This window comes from Dryobates pubescens, chromosome 10, assembly GCF_014839835.1.
Source record: "Dryobates pubescens isolate bDryPub1 chromosome 10, bDryPub1.pri, whole genome shotgun sequence".
Taxonomy (NCBI): Eukaryota; Metazoa; Chordata; class Aves; order Piciformes; family Picidae; genus Dryobates; species Dryobates pubescens.
The window spans coordinates 23,966,363-23,989,505 of record NC_071621.1 but is presented as its reverse complement, the minus strand read 5'-3'; the positions used below and the strand labels follow the sequence as shown (position 1 = coordinate 23,989,505).

The 23,143-nt window shown below is 48.4% G+C and overlaps 1 protein-coding gene across 1 annotated transcript; it reads left to right on the top strand.

Annotated features, from left to right (window-relative positions):
• The first annotated feature begins 11,513 nt into the window (after window positions 1–11,513).
• SHISA2 (shisa family member 2) lies at window positions 11,514–16,663 on the top strand. Its single transcript, XM_009908832.2, has 2 exons — window positions 11,514–11,829; window positions 13,792–16,663. The coding sequence occupies exons 1-2, from the start codon at window positions 11,526–11,528 to the stop codon at window positions 14,343–14,345; spliced, it is 858 nt and encodes a 285-aa protein (XP_009907134.2). The 5' UTR covers window positions 11,514–11,525; the 3' UTR covers window positions 14,346–16,663.
• Window positions 16,664–23,143: the final 6,480 nt, after the last annotated feature.

The following is a 23,143-nucleotide window of genomic DNA, read 5'->3' as shown; positions in this document are numbered from 1 at the left end:
AAGGGTATCAGGGTAATTCTGTTGAACACTTGCATAGAAAACTTGGAATATGTATTTCTGTCCTAAATGGGTCAGTAGCTGAACAGGCAAAAGATACTTTATTTGTTCAGCAAATGTTTCACAGACTAATGGATTTCCCTACTTCTTTTCTCTTCGATGCAGGTGTCACTCTACACCATGTGCTTGGGCAGCAGCTGAACAGCAGCCAACTAGAACACCGTCTAACTCCTTCCAAAATCCTGTTCTGATTAAAGTCTAGTGTGTATCTCCTGAGCAAGAAATCCCCTGCTGGCTCTGTATTTAATGTGGCACATTGTGGTAACAGGATATGTCTCAGAGGTGATGATCTCAGTCACATAAGCAAGCTAGGATTATGAAGTTGTGATCAGGCGCTACAGCATAGCAAAGGACAAGAAGCACAAACTTGAAAAATAGTCAGAATCAAGTATTTGAAACCAAACTGTTATGTGAAACTTGAAATTCTGAAAAATACCTAGTGAAAGAAGAAGGGGGTAAGTTTTTATGGGAGAGGCAATTGTGATGGGCAGCTTGAGTAGACTTTCAGTTGGGTGAAACCTTGGGGGGGAAAATATTCACAAACTATGAACAGGTGGGTAGCTAAAACTAGTCTATTAACTGTGTGGTTAAATACCTAAGCAGAAGCTACTCTCAAGCAAACCAACCAACCCACCCACCCCCTCTAATCCTGTTAACCAGTTAGTGTTTTGTGGCTGTTTGGACTCCCTATATTTCTTTATCAGCATACACACAACGGACTCAAACCTTTAAGCATGAGCACTTTTGCTGTTGTTCTATCCAGAGTTAAGGTCAAGTACATGTGATAGAGGAGTCCTTACTGAAAAAAAGAGTCCACCTTTCAAATAACCCAACCACGTGGAATTGCTGGGGCTCAAGTGCTAAGTGGATGCAATGGCAGCAATTAGGCCAGCACTGCCCCGGTCCTTAATGGTGTGGGGACATCTCTCCATCTCTGCTGGAGATGGGTGGAAGAGTGGTGGTTGAGCATACCTGTATCTTGCCAGCATGTCACCTTTGTTTCATGCAGCTGTGCGTGGCATAGTTCTCCAGCACTTTGCCTCCGTTATGCTTAACAGCAGTGCCGGAGACAGCCACGGTGGTTTTCACATAGCATTGAGTTGGAAAAACTGAACAGACAAAAGTGATAGCAGAAGGGATGTGCTGGCCCTGATGCCACAGAAAGGAGTCTCAGCAGTGCACATTGTGTCCGTTTCAAAAAGGAACCATCTTCTACCTTTTATTTTGGCTGTGGGCTGAGGGGACTGGTGGCTGTCTGAAGAAGCTCACTGGAAGTAACATTGCCACTGCCCATGGTAGCAGGGTGATGCTTAAGCTACAAGAATAGCCTGCAATGATCTGGCAAATGTTCATGTACCTCTAGCAGCCAAACCAGTGGAAAGCCTTATCCCCAGGGAGGGCAAGACTTGCTTTGGTCATTAGTGAAGCTTATGCAGTACAGGCCACTTGATCCTGTGGTAGCAAAGTGAAGTTGATGCTGGGCTCTGCTCGTGAGAGTGAAGAGGGGAAGCTTTTAATATTGTTTATGTTGGCTTCAGGCATAGTAACATTGTCAGTGCCAATAGCAACCTCCTGCTTGTACTGGGAGATGTCCAGGAGGCTGTGACAGCTCATCTAGACTGACCTTCCCAGGGCAAAAACTGCTGTACTGAAGATACATGTCTAAAGCAAATCCTATTGGCTTAAATTTATACTTTAGTAATAACAATATTTAACTAGAAGTACCTTTTTTTGAGTAATTTGACACTGTGCTTGGGAAATGTCATCTTCCTCATCACCTTTCTCCATGCTTTATTTCTAGTGCCACAGCAGTCAGCACAGCTGTTATTTTTTGCTCTGTTATAGTGATTCCCACACTATGGTGTACCAGGGCTTACCAGGCTCAAGAGCTGCTGAGAAGCACAGGGGCAAAGGGGTCACTTGGGTAAGATCAGGGACTTGGGCAAACAGTGATAGTGGTCCAACAGCAACAGAAATCATAGAATGGTCTGGGTTGGAAGGGACCTCCAAAGGTGGAGGTTCAGGCTGGATGTTAGGAAAAAGTTCTATACAGAGAGAATGCCCATTGGAATTGGCTGCCTGGGGAGGTGGTGGAGTTGCCATCATTGGAGGTTTTCAGGAGAAGACTTGATGAGGTGCTTGGTGCCATGGGTTAGTTGTTTAGGTGGTGTTGGATTGGTTGATGGGTTGGACACGATGATCTTGAAGGTCTCTTCCAACCTGGTTTATTCTATGTATTCTAGTCCAGCCCCCTCTGCAGTCAGCAAGGGCATCCTTAACTAGATCAGGTTGCTCAGAACCCTGTCAAACCTCACTTGAATACCTTCAGGGATGGGGCCCCAACCACCTCCCTGGGCAACCTCTTCCAGTGTTCCACCACCCTCACAGTAAAGAACCTGTTCCTAACATCCAATCTAAATCTGTTCTCTAGTTTGAAATCATTGCTCCTCCTCCTGTCACTACAGTCCTTTGTAAACAGTCTCTCTCCATCCTTCTTGTAGGCTCCCTTCAGGTACTGGAAGGCTGCTGTCCCCAGAGCCTTCTCTTCTCCAGGCTGAACAACCCCAGCTCTCTCAGTGTGTTGTACCATAGGTGCTCCAACCCCCTGATCATTTTCATGACCCTCCTCTGGACCTGCTCCATCAGGTCCATGTCCTTCCTATATTGAGGGCTCCAGACCTGATACAGTACTCCAGGTGAGGTCTGAGCAGAGCAAAGTGGCAGAATCCCCTCTCTGGATCTGCTGGCATTGCATCTTTTGATGCAGCCCAGGATGTGATTGGCCTTCTGGGATGCAAATGCACACTGCCCACTCCTGTCCAGCTTCTCTTCCACCAGCACCCCCAAGTCCTTTTCTTCAGAGCTGCTTTCTATCCCCCTCCTCCCCCAGTCTGCACTGATAGTGAGGATTGTTCCAGTCCAGGTGCAGAACCTTGCACTTGCTCTTGGTGAACTTCATGAGGATCACCTCAGCCCACTTCTCCAGCTTGTCCAGGTCCCTCTGGATGATATCTCATCCCTCTGGCATATCGATAACCACCCCTCAGCTTGGTGTCATCTGCAGACTTGCTGATGGCACACTTGAGCCTGCCATCTATATCGTTCATAAAAATGTTAAACAGCACAGGTCACAGTACGGCCCCCTGAGGGGCACCACTTGTCACTGCCCTCCATCTGGACTTCAAGCCATTGAGCACTAATAATAACACTATCAAACATTAAATAATAGCACTAAAAACCAAACACTGCTGCAGAGAGGTGGCTGTCTCCTTTAACATTAGCGCTGAAAACGAGTGGAGAGAGAATTCCAAAGCCTCATTGAGGTAAGCCGGGCGTGATCAGGGTGATCAGTATCAGGCCAACTCCAACAAGTGCAGGAGAGTTTGGATGGAGCTTTCTTGGCTTTGTTACTGATTATCTGAACCAACAAGGTCTTCTGATTGGGTCTTGACTCATTTGCTACTTCTCCACTAAAGAGGCCCCAGACCACCTCTTTTCTTCCTTAGCTGAAAGAGGAAGAAGCTAATGAGCTCTCACTATTGTCCCAGCCTGTCAAAGCTCTTCCCTTTTGTGGGAAGTTTCTGCTACTGCTCTTCAACTTCCTAGTGCACAAATTGCTGCAGAGTTTTACTTGATATTGGCTCCTTGATCACAGATGGGAGCAGTAAGAAACATTTGTCAGCTGTGGTGCTGAGGGAGGGACACGGTTTAGCTCCACACTTGGTAGAGTTATTAAATGGTTGGACTTGATGATCTTAAAGGTCTTTTCTAACCAAACTGATTCTATGATTCTAAGTTGTGTTTTGAGCTGTTGATGTCAAGTAAAGGAGCAATGGTGGAAGCAGATACAGTCTTCTCTACTTCTTTTGCAGGCAGTATAAAAAAAGTGTCCTGATCTAGAAAATATGCTCATAAATATTGTTTGTTTTCTGCACCAAGTCGCTGCTTCTTGCTAATCTGCACTAATAATCCCTGTAGAAAATCCCAAACCATAAATTAGGATGTAGTAAGTCTTGCTGAGAAAAAACCAAGAATCACTTTTCTCATGTCTGCAGCTCATTAATCTTGGCAGCAATCTGGCTGCAGCTACATGGTGATGCTGCCTTCACTATACTGTGTCTGAAGCTTTGCTTGTGCTATGGCATGGGGAGGTGAGCGACACTACACTTTGCTTTTGAAGTGATTCTTAGTTCTCTCTTCCTGCATGTGATCGAATGTTCATTCTTCGTGCTCTGCATGGCATAATCTGGAGGGTGAATGTGGAAAATTCCTCTGCTTTGGAGCTTTTACTTTTTCAATTGAAATAACTGTATAATAATGATGCCTCTTCAAATTGACCAGGCTCACTGAGAGGGCAGGCTGTGGGAAGATGGGGTTTGTCCACAAGAAGTAATTCTTTTCTTTTTGTCTGAGGATCAGGGAAAAGCTAGTGGCTGGAGTGGTTGGTTAGAGCAGAAATAATTCAGTTAGGAGACAGTACTCCTTTCAATTTGAAGATGTGCACATCAGCTTTGTGGGCAGGCTTTTAAACAGTGTAACAGCAATTTGCTGTGTCTGCAGTTAAGTGGGAGTTCCAAAAACCAATGTACCAAAACTCCCAGGAGAAGAGCATGGCAGCTGTATTGATCACAGCTCAGTAGTTGGACAATGCTAATGAACTCCCTAAAGCCCTGGACTGGTAGGGCTCAGTGTTGAAGCTGGGCAACGTTTTCTGAGAAACAGCCTCCCCCTTGTTGCAATGCTGCCCTCGTGCACTGTAAATTAAGATACTGTCACCCCGTCACCTTCTTTCAGCCTGCATCCCTTAACCCTACTGTCAAGCCAGCAGTGCATTTTGGGGCCAGCTGTGTGATAGTGGAGGTGTCTGCACTGGCTGTGATAATGTGGTGCCAGCACTGATGTCTGCTGTCCCTGCTGCCTGTGGTGAGGCGGCAAGCACTGATAGCAGAAGCTGAGCTCTGTGTGCTGATGTTCTCGGTGCCGCCTCTGCAGATTCACAGCCCAGCCCTTGGGGAGTGTGTGAAATGCATATCATTTCATTGTAAGCTGCTTTTACAGTCCTTTGACTCTTTGAGATTTTGCTATTTTATTTGTTTTCTCTTCAGTCATATTGTTCTAATTATTTTCCAGGAAATGAGAGCCATAAAAGAAAGCCTCTCTGCTATGAATACACGTGTACTTTAAAATGGCAATATTAAATATGTTCCCTAAGCAGAAATAAAAACCAGTCCAGCTTATGCAAGTAATACCACAATCAGAATAGCAGTTTGGGCCTTTAAATATACTGATGGTGTTTAAAAAATACTTGTGACAGGTGTAGCTACACGAGTGTCAAAGGGAGCTAATAGCCATGGCTGGAAGAGACGGAAACCCTGCTGAGTTAAGCTCTTACTTTCTAGTAACTCCCCTCATCAGGGAAATGACGTTAGTATAACCTGTTGGTAAGGACTGCAGGCTTGATTGCAACAGTTCATTGCACACAACCCGTAGCCATGGCGTTTTAGTAACGCTTCCTTTCACACGGGGGCAGCAAGGCATTGCTTTATCAGCAGGAGTTACCCTTTTACCTGAGAGACGGCGTTGCCAGGAGAAATGTACAAGGCTTAGGGATTTCTGACTCCGAGGTGGTTTGTTTATGCTGTTCAGACAACAAACGAACAAAAACAAGGCAAGCAGGCTTTTAAATAGCCAAATCCCTACATACTCGGCTTGGCCTTCAGATGGGAATTGATTCCATTATTTTATATTGCCAGGAAGAGGAATCTCTGCTGATGAAGTGTTAAGCTGCGATATGTAAGTGTACAAACCACAATAAAATCCAGCTCTTGCAGTAAGCACCACCTGGCTTTTACATGCTGAGTGATCTGAATGATAGTACTGTGCTGATGTATTGTAGTTTCTCTCTACAGGAAGGATGGAGAAGACTTCAGATTATGAGCTTTAACTTTCAATCCTGATTTATGACGTTGTGCATACAACTGCAGAGCCAAAGCAGTAATTCCTGGATCCTGATTTTTGAGGCTTCTGATCAGGTTTCAAAGTTGTTCAAAAGTAAAGAGGTAATGGTAGATAGACTAGCTAAACATAATGAGAAAGGCACATAAATGCTTGTTTGGCATCCATGCCTGGGCAATGAAAACCAGGTAATCTCACTTGTAAATAGGTGGCTAGGCTAACAAGAGTGAAACTGAGTATCCCAAAGGGGAAGAGAAGAAAGCATCCATCCACCACCTAAAGTTTATCACCAATGGGCTCTAAGGAAAAGGGGATAGAAGTTGGTGCCAGTTTTATGTCTCTTTCACCATCAAGGGAATGTGGCAAGTTGTAGAGTATGGATTGGAAATACAATAGGGAGAGCAAACCATTTGTAACAGCAAGAGCCACTTGCACGTGGAACGTGTCCAGAGAAGGGCAACAAAGCTGATGAGGGGTTTGGAGCACAGCCCTATGAGGAGAGGCTGAGGGAGCTGGGGTTGCTTAGCCTGGAGAAGAGGAGGCTCAGGGGAGACCTTATTGCTGTCTACAACTACCCAAAGGGAGGTTGTAGCCAGGTGGGGCTTGGTCTCTTCTCCCAGGCCACCACCAACAGAACAAGAGGACACAGTCTCAAGCTGCACCAGGGGAGGTTTAGGATGGATGCTAGGAAGAAATTCTTCACAGAAAGAGTGATTTCCCATTGGAATGGGCTGCCCAGGGAGGTGGTGGAGTCACCATCACTGGAGGTGTTTAGGAAGAGATTGGATGGGGCACTCGGTGCCATGGTTTAGTTGATTGGGTGGTGTTGGATGATAGGTTGGACTCGATGATCCCAAAGATCTTTTCCAACCTGGTCTATTCTGTTGTGTTCATATCCACAGAATCTCACAGTAGCTTGGAGAGTTGTGTTGCAGGATTTTCCTTTCCTAGCGCTGATGAAGTTCCAACAAAGCTAGAGATATCGAATGAGGTGACAGGTCTGTGTTCCTGCTTTACCTTAGAGAATTTCTGTGATGGTGACTCAAGGGAGCGGGAAAGGGACTATTGTTTCTTACTTATCATTGTCACAATTTCCTCTTAATTTATCCTTTCTCTCTTCCAGTCCAAAGAATGTGGGCACAGCCAGCCCTGACAAGTGTTTGCGGAACCTCACTGTGACCAGTTCAGCAACTCGGCCTCAAGGTGGGGTGTCCTTGGGTTTCTCAGTGTTGTACTAAGGATGAAAGACAAGCCTTTCCTATTTCTAGTGACTTTTCTTTAAAGCAGAAGCAGTTGTATTTGCAAAGAGTTTTAATGAATGAGGCCTGCACACCTAAGGGAAGCAAAGCACCGAAGCCATATAATTACTTTTGAAAAATTCCCAAAATTCCCCAAAGAGAGGATGTAGCAGTAAACCAGCAGAAGTGCTTTTGTTCCACTAAGGAGAATATCTGTCAGTGCAGTGACAGGATGAATTTAGAAGGTAAGAAGATACCAGTCTTCACCAGTTGCTTATAGCATATGATCATCCCACAGCAGCTTTGCCTGCAAGGATCAGCATCCCAGTCTGGCACTGGTGCAGAGAGCTGTGCCAGAGCTCAATGTCTGGGCACACAGGTGTGTGAGTATCAGCTCACAGCCAGTGCAACAGCTGGACACTGGGCCCTGTAAAGGCTGTAATGTGTTGTAAATGTTCTTATTCTCTCCACTGCCGCACAGGCATCTTGCACCTCAGAGTGTTAAACATTATATGGAAAAAGAATTTTATCAGACAGCTGATCAAAGTCATTTTAACTCTTCCTTTCCCTGCTTAGAGATGGTTTTTCAGGAATCACAGACCTGGTTTGGTTGGACTTTACCTTTAAAGTCATTGAATCCAACCGTTATCTAATTCTACGAAGTCTGGTGCTAAACCATGTCCCTTCGCACCACATCTATGCATCTTTGAAGCCCCTCCAGAATAGAAGGATTCAACCAGAACAGCACGTGAGTTCTTTAAATGACTGAAATAAAAGCATGCTATTTGTTTTCCTGCGAACATGCATTTGGCTTGAGAAGGGTAAAGAACATTTTCTGCTGAGCCAAAGGCCTCATCAAACTACACCTGGCAGTAGCAGTAAACATTCAGAGACTTTTAGGAGAAATAAGTTCAAGCAGACAATAGACTTATAAACTGTCATTGTTATTGAATGTCTCTCGACTTCAGAAATCTTTGCTGACTGTGACATATATATCTCATGTTTCAATTATATCTGAGCTGCAAGATGCTCAGTTTGGTGTGACCCAGTGAGTTTGGTGTCCCTCAACACCTGGGGCCTTAATGATAGGCTTGGTTTACATTGAATTAAACTGAGCTAATGTTGTGGGTTTAAGACTGGATGTCTTAACCATGGAGTTGGAAGTCCTCCAAGGCCCAGATAGGCTACAGAGGTGGACACTGGAAAGTGTAATCTTTTATTATTGCATCCCATTATTCTTGCATCTTCCCTGTGTAAAAGAGCATCACAGGCTATTCTCCCTTTTTTCCCCTCTCTCCTGTTCCTGGCATAGACTGCTATCTCTTGTTTGGTATTCTGGGGGAGGCTTTTGGCCTTGAGTGGGCCTGGCTAATTTCTGCTGCGTCATTTGGGCCTGGGAGGGGGTGGAACTGAGGTTTGGCATTGAGGTCTGGTTGGAGGGGGAGGTCTTGGAAGGTTTTGGGCCTAATGAGGTGGCTGTAAGCCCAGGTTGAAGGACTGGGCTGAGGCTGAATATTAGTGTATTTTGTATGTTTTTTTGGTATTGAGACTAGAGTAGAATTAACCAGGTTGGGAAAGACCTTTGAGATCATCAAGTCCAACACATCACCCAACACCATCTAATCAACTAAACCATGGCACCCAGTGCCTGCTCCAGTCTCTTCTTAAACACCTCCAGTGATGGTACTGTTGTATATAGTACTTCCATTTAAATTTCCAACTCTTTCTAGTCCTGTGTGGAGCATTTTTATTTTACTCCTTTGGGAAGAGGTAAAATAGCTTCTGTCCACTCAAACCCGAGACAGCTATTGTTATGAGATTGCTAGGCACGGGAAAGTGTGAATGAAAAAGCCACAGAATGAAAGACTGTTACTATACTTATGTATTTTCACACATTTGGTTTGGCATTCTTTAAACTTTAAATCATACAGATATTACCTGATCAGCTTGTTAAAACGACAAAAAAGAGCTAATCGGTCTATTGCCAGGGTCAATTTCTAAATCACTTTGTAAAGTGCCACATGTTTTCAGGTTTACATAAGCATAATGAGGTCTGCTGTTATCTCCAGCTTGACTCAGACAAGTTGAAACAAATCCTGAGCTTGAACATGTGAAGCACCTGCTACAGATAATCTCTGTAAGGGATCTGGTGCTGGTATTTTGTTGTCATCAAGGCTTCTACCTGAGAATACAGGTGGGCTAGAGAGCAGGCTATCTTCCAATAGTCTGTTATTGCTATTGGAAGAGGTCCACCTTACTGAGTATCAGTGAACCATCAGCTTGAAGGATGGGACTGGGAAGGTATTTTGTTTGCCGCATATAAAAGAATCAAGAAGCTGCTTTTCCTATTATGAAAACATCACTCCAGCCCAGATGAAAAAGATCTTGCAGGAAGACCTCTGTGACTGTAGGCATTTAACAACTGCTGTGCTGTCACATGGGGCTGACAGATACCCTGAAAGGTCACTGATGGGAACTCATGGATTTAACTCCTCTAGATGATCATTTACCCTTGCTGTGCCTTGAAGCTGCCCCACAATACACAAAACCACAGAATGTTATGTGCTTGAAGGGACCTTGAAAGATTATCTAGTCCAACCCCCTGCCAGAGCAGGATCACATATACCAGATCACACAGGAACCCATCCAGGTTGTTTTTGAGTATTTCCAGAGAGGGAGATACAAGAGTGTTGTAGGCCAATGCAGGGCACCTCTATGGAATCTGTTTTGAATCACAACCACTCATGGTGTGCTCCTTGAATTGAGCTAAATGTGCTAGAGCCAGCAGTTCTAGCTAGCTACTTAATGGGGTTTTGAGATGGAGTAACTCAAATTCCATCATGCAAATCCCTGCAAGTTTCTTCTTCAGCCAGCTGGTTTGATATGGACAATGCAGAAGCTGGTCATCCTGCATCCCGCTTTTCATTTTGATAACTAGAGGGGTTTCTAAAGGTTGGCTGCTCCAGGTTATTAATTGTTGTTGAGAAAGGTGAACGATGTGTATGAACCACCTCTGCACCCTGCTCTTGCAGCAGCAACGTGGCTCTGGGCTGAGCGGCAGAAGGGAAATAACTTACTGGGACAGCAGCACAGCCAAGGGGGCAAAATATTATTACCTGAGCTGTAATTTGACCAGAATCTGTTGGTCCAGACTAATTCCTCTGTGAAAGCCTGCAGCTGTCTGAGAGTGGCTGAAAAGAGAACAAAAGAGGGAGATGAAAATGTAGGGGGAAGGACTACTAGGGTGTTAGTCGAAGTCAGTAATTTCACTGAAAAGTTTGAAAGAATGAGAGAAACGGAACTTTGCAGTTCTTGCGGTGAAAGGACGTAGCAGTGGGGTTTAAAAGCAGCGCCAGTTCTCGGAGCCACCCCCTTTCTGCCGCTTTCTTAGAAAAAGCTGGGATTTTTTTTTACTTGATCTTGTGTGTTGGTTTGGTTGGTCGTACTTGATCTGAGTTGGCGAGAGAGAGAAAAAAACCAAACTTTCTTGACCGCTCAGCAGCTCGGGCACGTTTGGAGGAGCATTCCTACGCCTTTCCTTCAGCTGCCCCCGAGTTTTTAAAAGGCTGGGAGGCAAAACCACCGCGTGTGCCCGGAGCGGCAGCGTGTGGGGCGGCAGCGCGGCGGGACTCTGCTGCCGCTCCCATCGCGGCGGATGGATGGTTTGGGACTGGAGTGGTTGACTTCAGTCGCAGCGCCCGGCGGAGCGATGGGAGGGGAGGACGGCCGCCCGCCCGGGTCACCGCGGGGCTCCGGGAAGCGGCAGCGAGTCTCCCCAGCACGGCGCTCGCTTCCCCCGTGGCGGCGTTGGGCAGGGGGCGCGCGGTCGCCCCACCGGGCGGGGGCGGGCCGGGGCATGCGCGCTGCGCCGCCGCCGCTGCCTATAAGTGCGAGCCGCGGAGCTCCCCCCCAACCCAGCGGCTGTGCCGGACGCGGCGCTGGACGGGGCGTACCGCGGCGGCGGCCCCCGGGCGGGAGGCGACGGCGGCTCATATCGCATCCGCCTCCCTTCGCCCATGGGCAGGGCGCTGGGCGCAGGCCGGACTGGCGTGGCGGCGGGGCGGGAGTAGCGAGTAGCGGCGCCGCCCGGGCGGTCCTTGCCGCCGCCGGCGGCAGCTCCGCGGACCAGCCCCGGGCATGCGGCGGCGGCAGAACCCGCGACGAGACTCCTTGCAGCGCGGCGGCTGTATGCCCCGGGGGACCAGGGGGCGCTGCCCCGACGCGGGGGGGCTCTGACCGAGCTGCCCGCCCGCTCGCCGCCCCCTCGGTGGCGCCATGCGGGGCGGGCGGTGCTGGCTGCTGCTGGCAGCGTTGGGTTGGCTGCTGGCGGCTGGGGCCGCGGCCAGCGGCGAGTACTGCCACGGCTGGCTGGACGGGCAGGGCGGCTGGCGGGACGGCTTCCAGTGCCCCGAGCGCTTCGACGGCGGCGACGCCACAATCTGCTGTGGCAGTTGTGCCCTCCGCTACTGCTGCTCTAGCGCCGAGGCGCGTCTCGACCAGGGAGCCTGCGACAACGACCGGCGGCAGGGCGGCGGCGAATCGGGCCGCCCCGGCAAGGACGGCCCCGACGGCGCGGCAGGTGAGATCGTCCCGGGGGTTCCTCGAGGCTCGGCAGCTCCGCGGGAGCTACCGCGGGTTTGCGGCAAATTTGCCGTCCGTTCCTTCTCCCTTGTTCCCTCCGCCGGCGAGCTGCAGGGCTGAAGGCATGGAGGTGGGGCCAGCCGAGCCCTCCTGTTGCCGGTACGCGGGGATAAGCACTCGCGCCTGGGCACTTACTTTTCCCTCCTTACTTGAAAATCCGCTGCCGCGGTCCTGTGTGGCTCTGCCTCCTCAGTCCCATTTGTGCCCCCAGTTCAAAGGAAACAAAAAATTAAACACCCTATCTGTGCAAAACAAAAAAAAAATAGCATGCTACTTCAAAAGCACTTCTGACTAGTCCCTACTCTAGTTGTGTACGTTCTTCCAGTTCAGATAACCGTCCCCCTCCCACCCCAGCATGATTTTTTACAGGGTCGATTTTCAAGGATAAACCCAAGCCTGCTGTTGTTTGAAAAAATTCTCGGTGGCTTCCTAGCACCCTTGCTGCCATCCACGCCTGCTGAACGTGCTAGAAGTAGCCTGAAGTGATGTTATAATGACAGATTTACTTGCCTGTTACAGTCTGTAGCAAGCGTGTGCACCTGCTCAAGAGGTCCTGGAGCGCCAAGTACAGAAGTAGAGACAAATTTTTGCAAGCCTTTTGTTTTAAAAGTGCTAAAGTCATTAAATAAATGGGAGAAATGTGACTTCAGTTGTGCAAGGAGGTATTTTGATGTAAGCAGACAGATGATCCCCTTCCCTCTCCCCTGTGCAGTTTGGAGAACAAGATCGTTTTCCTTAACAATTAATTTTCTTAATTACTATTTACTGCCCAGTGAGTTTGGGAGTCATCTCCTTATACTGGCTCTGGTTAATCTGCAGGCAGGGCAGCTGCTGTGCCAGGGCATGTCCTTAACAACAGCTTTCTTAGTGCTGGTCAGGCAGAGGCTCACAGCCCTGCCTGGGTCTGGGTTTCCAGGTTTCAGTAGAAATGGTGAACCCCGGATGTCTGGAGCATTCATAGGTACTGAAGGGAGGCACTTTCCTTTCATTATTCCAGGATATATCCATACAGATTTCTTACTGGGGAAGAGAAACCAGCTTTTTCCTTGGGAGTGCAGAGCACTTTCCAAGGATGGTGTTCACCCATACTTCCTGCTCTCACTCCTCACCCACCCTCACTCCTCCTGCCCTGATGTCCCTTCTTTAAGCCTCACAAAAGAGCAGTGCTGCCTCTCTGCTGGTAGTGAAGCTTCAGAGCATGTTGCTGTGACCCCACCACCCACCCTGTGGTTTCTCCCTAACCCAGGGCTGAAGCACAGAGCAGCCAGACACTCAACCTTAAGGCTACAGGGTGGCAGCACCCCTGTGTCTGCTACCTGGTCACTACCCAGCTGTCTCTGTGCTCTGAGGGGTGGCAGCAGATCCAGAGGCTGGTGATGGGGAGGGATGCAATTTGTCTCCCGAGTGCAGAGCAGGAATCTTGCCCCCAAAGTTTCTGCCTATGGCACTGTTCAAATCCAGCATTTTCATGATTGATGTGGTGACCTAGCAGTGTTGAGTTAACACTGATTTTAAAGTGATGATCTTAAAAGTTTTCTTCAACCAAAACAATTCTATGATTCTTCTAGCAGGACATATAGGAGATGATGTGGTGAGGTGTGGAGTGATGGTTGATGTGGATGACTTAGACTCCCATCAACAGGAGAGAGGTGTGAACTGTGGGCTTTCTTCCCTGTTAGTAACTATAAAGGTGCTTTTAGAAAATCCAGACATTGTTTTTAGCAGCCCTTTTCATTTCTGCCTTATGTAAAATGCTCAGCAGCTCATATGGCCTTCAGTGCTTGCTCTGCATTGGCCTGTGCTGGTGGGGTGGTGGGCTTGGCTAGGGTGAGAGGGGACCTGTGAGAGCTGCTGAGGTTTGTCCTTGGCCCACAGTGACAACGTTTCTTTGCTGTTGCAGTGCCCATCTACGTGCCATTCCTTATTGTTGGATCTGTATTTGTCGCCTTCATCATCCTGGGGTCGCTGGTGGCAGCTTGCTGCTGCAGATGCCTGCGGCCCAAGCAGGAGCCCCAGCAGAGCCGAGCCCCTGGGGGCACCCGTCTGATGGAGACCATCCCCATGATCCCAAGTGCCAGCACCTCCCGGGGCTCCTCCTCCCGCCAGTCAAGCACTGCTGCCAGCTCCAGCTCCAGTGCCAACTCAGGGGCCAGAGCCCCACCAACCAGGTCCCAGACCAACTGCTGCTTGCCGGAAGGGACCATGAATAATGTCTATGTCAACATGCCAACAAACTTCTCGGTGCTGAACTGCCAGCAGGCCACCCAGATCGTGCCACACCAGGGGCAGTTCCTGCACCCTCAGTACGTGGGCTACGCCGTGCAGCATGACTCGATGCCGCTGACCCCAGTGCCCCCCTTCCTCGACAGTCTGCAGGGTGGCTACAGGCAGATCCAGTCTCCCTACCCGCACACCAGCAGTGAACAGAAGATGTACCCAGCTGTGACTGTGTAGCGCTGGCGCCTTCCTTCCCCTCCCCACCCAGCAGATTCTTAGTATCAAAACTGAACAGATGAGAAATACTTCCTCGGAATGAAGCTCCCAGAGAACATCACTTGTAAATAATTCTGCGAGGCTCATGCATGTCAGACAGTGTTTATAAACCATTTATTTCCACCGGGGTCCGTGGCCAGAAACATCAGGATGATCTCTCTGCATTAACGCTGCCAGATACACTCTCATTCCAGCACATGATTTACGGCGGCGAGGGATGGCGCTGGCAGTGCAGACGTACTGCAGATCACTGGACTTGCGAGACAGATGCTGGAGCCATCAAGTGCCCTTCAGGTATGACATGGTCAGAAGTATTTGCCTGATTAATTTGTAGGAAGAGTTTTGTTACACTACAAGAGTACAGTGCTTAAGACACCTCTTTTCTCCTCTCCCAGCTCCTTAAAGACATTTCCTGTTGCTTTACAGACAATCACAACTGAGAGCCGAACGGTGCAGTCCCTGCCTGCCGGGTGCTGGTACCAGCCCCTAGGGCTTCTTATGCACCCCTGGCTTGGGGTGGAAGGCCGCAAAAGGCTTAGTCTTGCAAAGACCAATTTTCCTTGTCCCTGGTATTTATGTAGGAATTAGAAGAGTTAATTATTTGTCTCTTTCCTCCAGTGCACTTGAAACCCATCCTGGTTTGGTTTTACCTCAAGATCAGGACCCGGAAGTGGTTTGTACAGGATTTGTGAACTTTATACTGAAAACAGGGTACGAGGTGCTTGCTCTTCCTGATGCTCAGCAGAGCTTTTGGTACAGCTCACAAATCTGAGCTGGAGCTGCCTTTGCAGAGAAAGGTCACACTGTGACTCCAAACATGCCTGATTTAACCTCACTTCCCATGAAACAGTAAACCCGTGTGAATGTGGAGGGGCTGGCAGAGGTTGGAAACCCATCCCCTTTTCTTCTTTACCCGTGAGGCAGGGGCCAAGGAAGGCACAGCTGTATTGAAAAAATAAGGAAAAAGGCACAACCAAAGGATGAAGGCGCTCCTGGCTCTCTGTGATGTCACAGGGGTCAGAGAGGAGGCGCAGGGTTGCGCTGGGGATGCCTTGCCCTGGAGCTGCTGCCTGTGTCTTGCTTTGCTTTATCCTGGGAAAAGTACAGCTCCAGGTCGAAGAGGCAGCAGCGTGCTGGGAATAATCAGACTGTGCTAACTGTAATATATCACCCTGGATGCAACAAACTATTTAAGGCTGGTTTTGTCTCTGAAAGAAATGTAGTCTCTGCATTTCCATCCATGTGTTCTTCAGCCAGAACACCACGACAGAGGACTGAGGGCATATACCAAAACCGGGCAATTGCTGTAACCGGACCAGAGCTGATGAAAGGCTTCTTATTGTCTGATACTGTATCAGTATGTAGCAATAACTGTGTTACTACGATTTTTTGTATGTCTGTTTCTAAAGTACACATCCGTGTGTTGCCAAATCCAATGGTTTACTTGTAAACATGCCACACACAGGCAGGCTGCAGTGGGCAGAAATGGTTTGACCACTGAGGTAGGAAGATGAATAGGCAATTTATCCCAGATCTGCTGCTCCTGGCTGTGATCGCTCCGTTGGTGTGCAGGACCTGGACAGAAAGATTGGCTTGTGAGAGCCAGCTGCCCCTCCAGCCAGGCTGGGCGACTTTGGCAAGGCAGTGACTGGCTGCTGGAGGTGTTGGGAGACTTCTCTGCTCTGCCTCCACAGCTCAGTGCTCAGGGCATCTTCAAAGTCAGTAGGTGCACCTGAGCTGGGTGTTGCTAGGCTTTTGAAAGGACCCAATGGGCCCTCGGATTTTGTGGGGATTTAGGTTTCTACCTGCTGACATTGCAGCTTAGTCACGCTGACCAAAGCTGAGTTGGCTTTGGGTGTAGGGGCTTAGAAAAGGCTTTGGCAGGAGATGGCAGGATGTGCTTGGCCTCAGGTGAGACCTGGTCTGTTACTGTGTGGCCAGCCAACAAGCCCATCCATGTATTGATGGTCTTCCCCAGCTGTGAACTAAGTCAGCTCCCACCCGCTGCTCCTCTTCCGCCAGCGCACACTGCCTGCCTTGCTCACGCCTAGGCAAGGACACTTCCTCTGACCTATGAAATTCAGGTGAAGCTCTTTGTATATTGTTTACTTGTTTAAAATAATAATAACGAAAGAATAAGTTAAATTTAAGTCTGTAGAAATTAATTTACAGAGAAACCTGAGCTGTAATAAAAGGAAGCTTGTGAGACGTGGTGGGGGTTTTTAAATGTTGTGTACAATAATGTAAAACCAATGTTACCATTTGATATAGCTTTTTGAGAGGGCACTTGCTTTAAAGTGTTTCTTACAAATGAAGAAAAAAAGACCCTTTGTTTCTTAATAAATATTTTATGGTGTGACTTTGGTTTTGTTTGCCTTTTTTTTATATAACTTTCTTTTTTGTTCCCCCCTTCTCTGTCTGCAAGAACACATCTGACCAGCCCCATTCTCTGGCAAAGAAGTGAAGTTAGGATTTCTGGGTTTGTTTTTAAATAATAGCAGTTAAACCAACAATTTATGTGGCTTAACACTGTACCTGGGTGGGGCATGTCTGAGGGGAGAGGGTATCTTGGCATCTGGTGAGCTGGAGGTTCCTCGGGTGCCAGCATCTGCAGAGATGGTTGGGGAACAGTAGCAGGAGCAGGATAGGCAGAGCCCAAGGGCCCATCAGGCTCCCTGTTCCCAAATAATGCCACATACTCAAAAACAAATGATGTTTTCTGAGAATTTTGGGTTTGGTTTGATTCATTCTCACCAGCTGAGCACTAGCTATAGGTGGCTATGCTGTTCCCACCTTCTGTACGGGGGACCCTTCTCACTTGAGCAAGCTCCATCCTACTAAGTTAGACAAAAAACAGTGCCCCGTTGAGCCAGGCTTCATAACTCAATGTGGGACAAGGCCACTTTGCTTTCCTGCTGTTTGCTCCCTCCTGCTGCTGGTGATGCTGGCACTGACTGTCCCAAGGCAAGCAGGTGAGCAGCTGGGGCAGTGGGTTCTGCATGTTTATGACTCAAATAGGGAAAAATGTAGGCTGGGTCAGTCTGTACGTAGTACATCCCAAAATACCACAGCTTCCTGTCATCTAGAGAGGTGAAGGGGCAGGACTGAAGGCAGAAAGCTGGCAGGGAAGGAGGGGGTGGGGGTCAGCTAGGGCTTGGAGCAGATGTGTTGAGGTGATGAGCACTTCACAGCAGGAGAGGCCAATAGTTTGTGTCAAAGGTTTTCTTTGTGTTTTTATATATGGTGGTTTAGGGGGTTTTGGTGGTGTGCCTTTGTTGTTTGTGGTTGGGCTTTTTTGCCTTTTTTTTGTTTGGTTTTGGTTTGGGTTTTGTTTGCTTGGTCTGGTTTCCCTGGGAGTTGTTTTTCCCTTGGTTAAGATGGGCAGGGTTTTTCTCACTGCACTTAATGACTGCGGATGGCATGGGGCAAGACAACTGTTTTCTAATGACTTGTGAGCAAACACCCGTGGTGGTTAGGAAAAATGCATTTAATTTTTGTAGGCTACAGTGCTAGCTGAGCCCAGGGTCTAGTTGGTTGCAACTGAGAAGGCACAGTCCCGATGCATAACACTGGAACTGGCAATCCTCGGTGCAGTGTTGCTGTGTGGCATTGCTCCATTGCAGCCCAGGGATGGGCTCAGACCATAGTGGACATGGCCACACTGAAGTTCTACCAATGAATGTGCAGCTGTTCCATGGGAAAGTAATTTTCACACACACACACACACACCCTCCCTTTTCTTTATAATGCAAGAGCCTAAAATAGGAAGATTAAAAATATTGTAGCTGCACTTGTAAACAGGCTGCATGGCCCAGACATGCATGGCTGTAGGACGTGATGGAAACGCTCCTGCAGTCACCTCACCTAATGTGCAACTCTGGCTGAGGGCTCTCCATGGCAGGTCATGCAGCTCAGTGCAGGAAGACACAGTAACCCTGCCCTGAGAGGCTGTAGGCCTTTTTGCTTGCTCAGTTTCACAGAACCACAGAATCAAGCAGGTTGGAAGAGACCTCCAAGATCAAGTCCAACCCTAACTAATCAACTAGACCATGGCCTGTTGGTTTTGGTGTGCAGCTTACAGGTGAGCTTCTTTTTTCTTCTTACAAACACAAGATGGGTTCAGGATTTTCTAAAGAACAGAAGCTGTTTATACAATTTTTACAACAAATGTTAACAACAGCTCAATGTGTTGTGACAGAGGAACAACTGCACAAGCTGTTGCATTCTGTTTGGGAAGATTGTACACGGTTCCCTGCAGAAGTTAGCTTTGATTTGGCAAAGCCGCTCCCCAAGCCGGCTGACATGGGCCTGGCCAACCCCTGGTGCCCAAAGCACTGAGCCATGCAGGGGAACAGCATGAAATCACCAGCAGTAGCATGACCCTCTCACAGCATATGTGTGGAGAGCCACTTTGAAGTGTCTTATTATCTGGGCATGGTCAGAGGACAAAGCCCATTCCTCCCTATTAGCATGAGGTCTGGGCAGTTGTTACCTCAGCATGTTCACTGAAGGAAGGTGGAGGCTGGTGCAGTTAGGGGCTGCTGCTTAAATGTGGCCCCGTAGTGTCCCCAGGAGAGCGAGCTGGGCATTGTGTCCTAGCTTAGCACATTCATCTCAGCACCTCCCTTTCAAAATACCTAATTTGTTGGTCACTTTTGGTCTTGCTAGAGCTCTTCTTTCCCCTCTAGATTTTCTGCTTTTCCATTCTTTTCCTCCCACTGAAGTTGCTACTAAATGTTATTCCCTGTATGTATTCCCTTGTATTTTTCCAAGCTGAATCTCATTTTATTGTTTCCGGCTCACATTTCTTGCTTCTCTGTAGGTCCCTTTGTATTATTGCTCAGACCTCACTGGGGCTTGCCACATTCCTGCCCAGAATCACTTGCAAATGGACTGAACAAGTCACTTGAGCCTGTGCCATCCTTCCCTCCTGCTTCTGCACTGAATAGAGCCAGTTCAGAGAGATCTGCCCAACTGGGAACTCACAGTGTCCTCTGGTGAAGCATTTAATCCCTCTGACAATATTTCAGTGCATCATGAATGGCCAGGTGACACCAATCACTGGTGCTGTTACAACTTCCTGTGCCTCAGCAGTGAGGAGATGCTCATCATGCTGGATCATGTGGCACAAAGCATCAGTGTGGGCTTTGTCTGTTAGACGCCCTCAAGTGAAGCAACACCACAGGATGGCTGCTTTGCACCAGTCAAACATGATCAGTGTTGGCCCATCTGAGGGAAGCCCTGGAGATGAGGTTGGGGTGGATGATGGCTTGCCTCATTACTCCAGGATGCATCACTGCCCCCACCTCCTGCACTGGCCCTAGCCCCAGGGGTAGCTGCCCCAGGGAGACTTTATGGCCTTGGCTTCTCTCTCCCTGCTGCAGAGAAACACCTTCCTATCTAGATACTTGCTGGGCTTATAACTTCCCAACAGAAATGCTGCATTTGCTTTGTCTAGCTCCTGCTTGCCCCCATGCCAGCCCTGCACAGAGCTGGACATGGAGCTGCAGTGGCTGCCAAGTCTCACAGGAGTAGCTGTGCTGGATGGAGACGTCTGGGGCAGCTGGTTAAGGTGCAGAAGCAGAGCTTCCTTACGAGAACACGTGTCCATGTGACATCAAAGGTGGAGTTTTCCTGGTTTTCCAAATCCTGAGAGCAGGAAGGCAAACGTTTCACTAGGCATGGCTGAAAAGCTGCTAGGTGTGTCAGAGGCTGAGGAGCTGCTTACTGCCTGATTTTCATTAGAAGAGGGGAGATAAACCTCTCTCAGAATTTTCACAGGAATCACCTCTCTCACACTGCAGGTGCCTCCAGCATTGTACTGCCTTTGGCAAAAGGTGGCTAATTTACTTTCTCTCACTAGCTGTCAGTTTTGGAGGTTATTTCTGAGGAGAGGAAACCACAAAGGTAACAACCCAGTCACCTTCTGCAGTGGGCAAGGCCTGGTCTACAGCTTGCCAAGGACAGATGTTGTTTCTTTCTCTCATTTGCATTGCTGACAGCACATTAGAAAATAGGAAAGAAAACTCACCTTAAACTTTGAAAACAGAATCTTGTCTGCTGTCACAGACTCTTCTCACTCATGTAATAGGCATATCACAGCAAAAGCATAGTTCAGATATTCAAGGAGATATTCTGGGGTGCATTAAGAGGAGTATGTCCAGCAGATCGAGGGAAGTTCTCATCCCCCTCTACTCTGCCCTGGTGAGGCCACACAAGACTCTACTGGACAGGCTATTAAGGGACTGGAGCATGTGCCCTATGAGGACAGGCTGAGAGCTCTGGGGCTTTTTAATCTGGACTAAGATGGGATTTAATAAATGTGTATAAATATCTGAGGGCTGGGTGTCAAGAGGGAAGGGACAGGCTCTTTGCTGTTGCACCCTGTGATAGGACAAGGGGCAATGAATATAAACTACAGCACAGGAGGTGCCACCTCAAGATGAGGAGAAACTTCTTCACTGTGAGGGTCCCAGAGAACTGGAACAGGCTCTCCAGAGAGGTTGTGGAGTCTCCTCTTGGACTTTCAAGACCCAACTGGATACATTCCTGTGTGATCTGTGCTAGATTCTATGGTCCTGCTCTGGCAGGGGGGGGTTGGACTCAGTGATCTCTGGAGGTCCCTTCCAACCCCTAATATCCTGTGATCCTGTGAGCAAAAATAACATCCTTTCTCCTAAACATCCCTCACTTTCAGGGAAGCATCCCTTAGCCACTGTTACCAGTCTTCAGAAACTCTCCAGCAAGATGAAGGCAAACAATGATACACCAAGCTGAAAAAAATCTTAACTTAAGAGAGGAGTTGCTTTCCATCAGGATTTCCCCAGGTTTAATGCTGAAGCAGCTCAGGGCACAGCCCACACTGGTTTGTCTTTGCAGGTTGAGGCCAAAAAATGGGAAGGCACCATTTCAGATTCTATCAGTGCCATTAGTCAATGGGAGGTGAACATCATCTCAGGCAGCAGTAGTAACACAGCAGTGAGACCACTCCTTTGTCTCCATTTCAAGGTATTGAGCAACTCCCTTCAACCAGGTTTGGATAGTACTTTGAAATCTGGTAGGGACTGGTAGGCAGAGCATTTGATGCTGCTGGGCACAGAGCCAAGCTTAGCTGGCCCACAGTCTTCCTGGAGCTCAATGGCACTAAGGCCCAGGGCAAGCCTTACCTATTACAGGATGTCACTCCTCTGAGATGAAGATGTCATAGAATCATAGAATCAGTAAGGGTTGGAAGGGACCACAAGGATCATCTAGTTCTAACCCTCCTGCCATGGGCAGGGACACCTCACACTAATCAGGCTGGCCAGAGCCTCATCCAGCCTGGTTTTAAACACCTCCAGGGATGGGGCCTCAACCACCTCCCTGGACAACCCATTCCAGGGCTTCACCACTCTCACGGTGAAGAACTTCCTCCTCACGTCCAGCCTGAATCTCCCCACCTCCAGCTTCATTCCATTCCCCCTAGTCCTATCACTACCTGATGTCAATGTGTTGTGCAGTCTCCACTTTGTTTTATTACCCACATGGTAAACAGTGGCTTGTGCAGCTGCTAATTTCCTCACTATTTGCTTTTGAGAGAAAGAATCCTATTGACCTCACACATCAGACTGTGCACGGTTGTAAATGTCTCCTTCTGGGGGAAAAAGGGTTTCTCAGATTACATGGGTGCAACTCAAACCCAACTGCTGCAGACCCATGGTGTAGTCAAAGTCATGCACTCAGTTCAGAAGCTAGGATGTCCCTTTCACTATGTGTGAATAAACACAGGCAGTTTTGACACACCAACACCTGTGATACAGGTATGCAGGTCAAGCTCTGACACCAGGCCCATCCAAGGGAACTGACACCAGAATCACATGACATTTTTCCAGACAAAAAGCTGTATTTACATCCTCCCAGGCAGTTTCTTCCACAACATGGCAAAATGAAGGGAGGAGGTGGACCAGCACGGTTACAAACCCAGTACACTGAACTAGCTCAACCCACAGTCCCCTTCTTCCAGTCTCCTTTCTCCTGAGGGACTGGGAGGTGCTCCTGCTGCCTGTACTGGTTACCAGCAAAGTACCACAGGCTCCACAGCATCTCTTAACACCAACCAAACAGTCACCTTTCATTTACTGTGACAACTGTGTTGCATGTTTCATAGACTCAAAATGGCAGGGGTTAGAAAGAAAGGGCCTCTGGAGATCATCTGCTCCAACCCCCTGCTAACACAGGTATACCTAGGTCAGGTTGCACAGGAACACTTCCAGGTGGGTTTTGAAAGCCTCCAGAGACAGAGACTCTACAACCCTTACGGGAAGCCTGGTCCAGTGCTCCAGCAACCTCAAAGTAAAGAAGTTTCTCCTGAAGTTCAAGTAAAACCTCCTGTGTTCTAGATTCTACCTCATGTCCCTTGTCCTGTCACTGGCCACCATTGGGAAGAGACCAGCCCCATCCTCATACCCCACCCTTTAGACATTTATACAAATTTATAAGATCCCTAGAATGGCTCAAGTTGGAAGGGACCTCAGAGGTCATCTACTCCAACCTCACTGACATGTGCAGGGACACCTTTCAACTAGACTTGGCTGCTCAAGGCCTCATCCAACCTGACCTTGAACACTCCTAGGGAGGAGGCATTCACAACATCCCTGGACAGCATATTCCAGAGTCTCAGCACCCTCCAACTGAAGAACTTCCTCCCCTCTAAGTCTTCTGACTTCCAGGCTTAAGAGCCCCAAGTCTTTCAGACTCTCCTCATAAAAGAGATGCCCCTG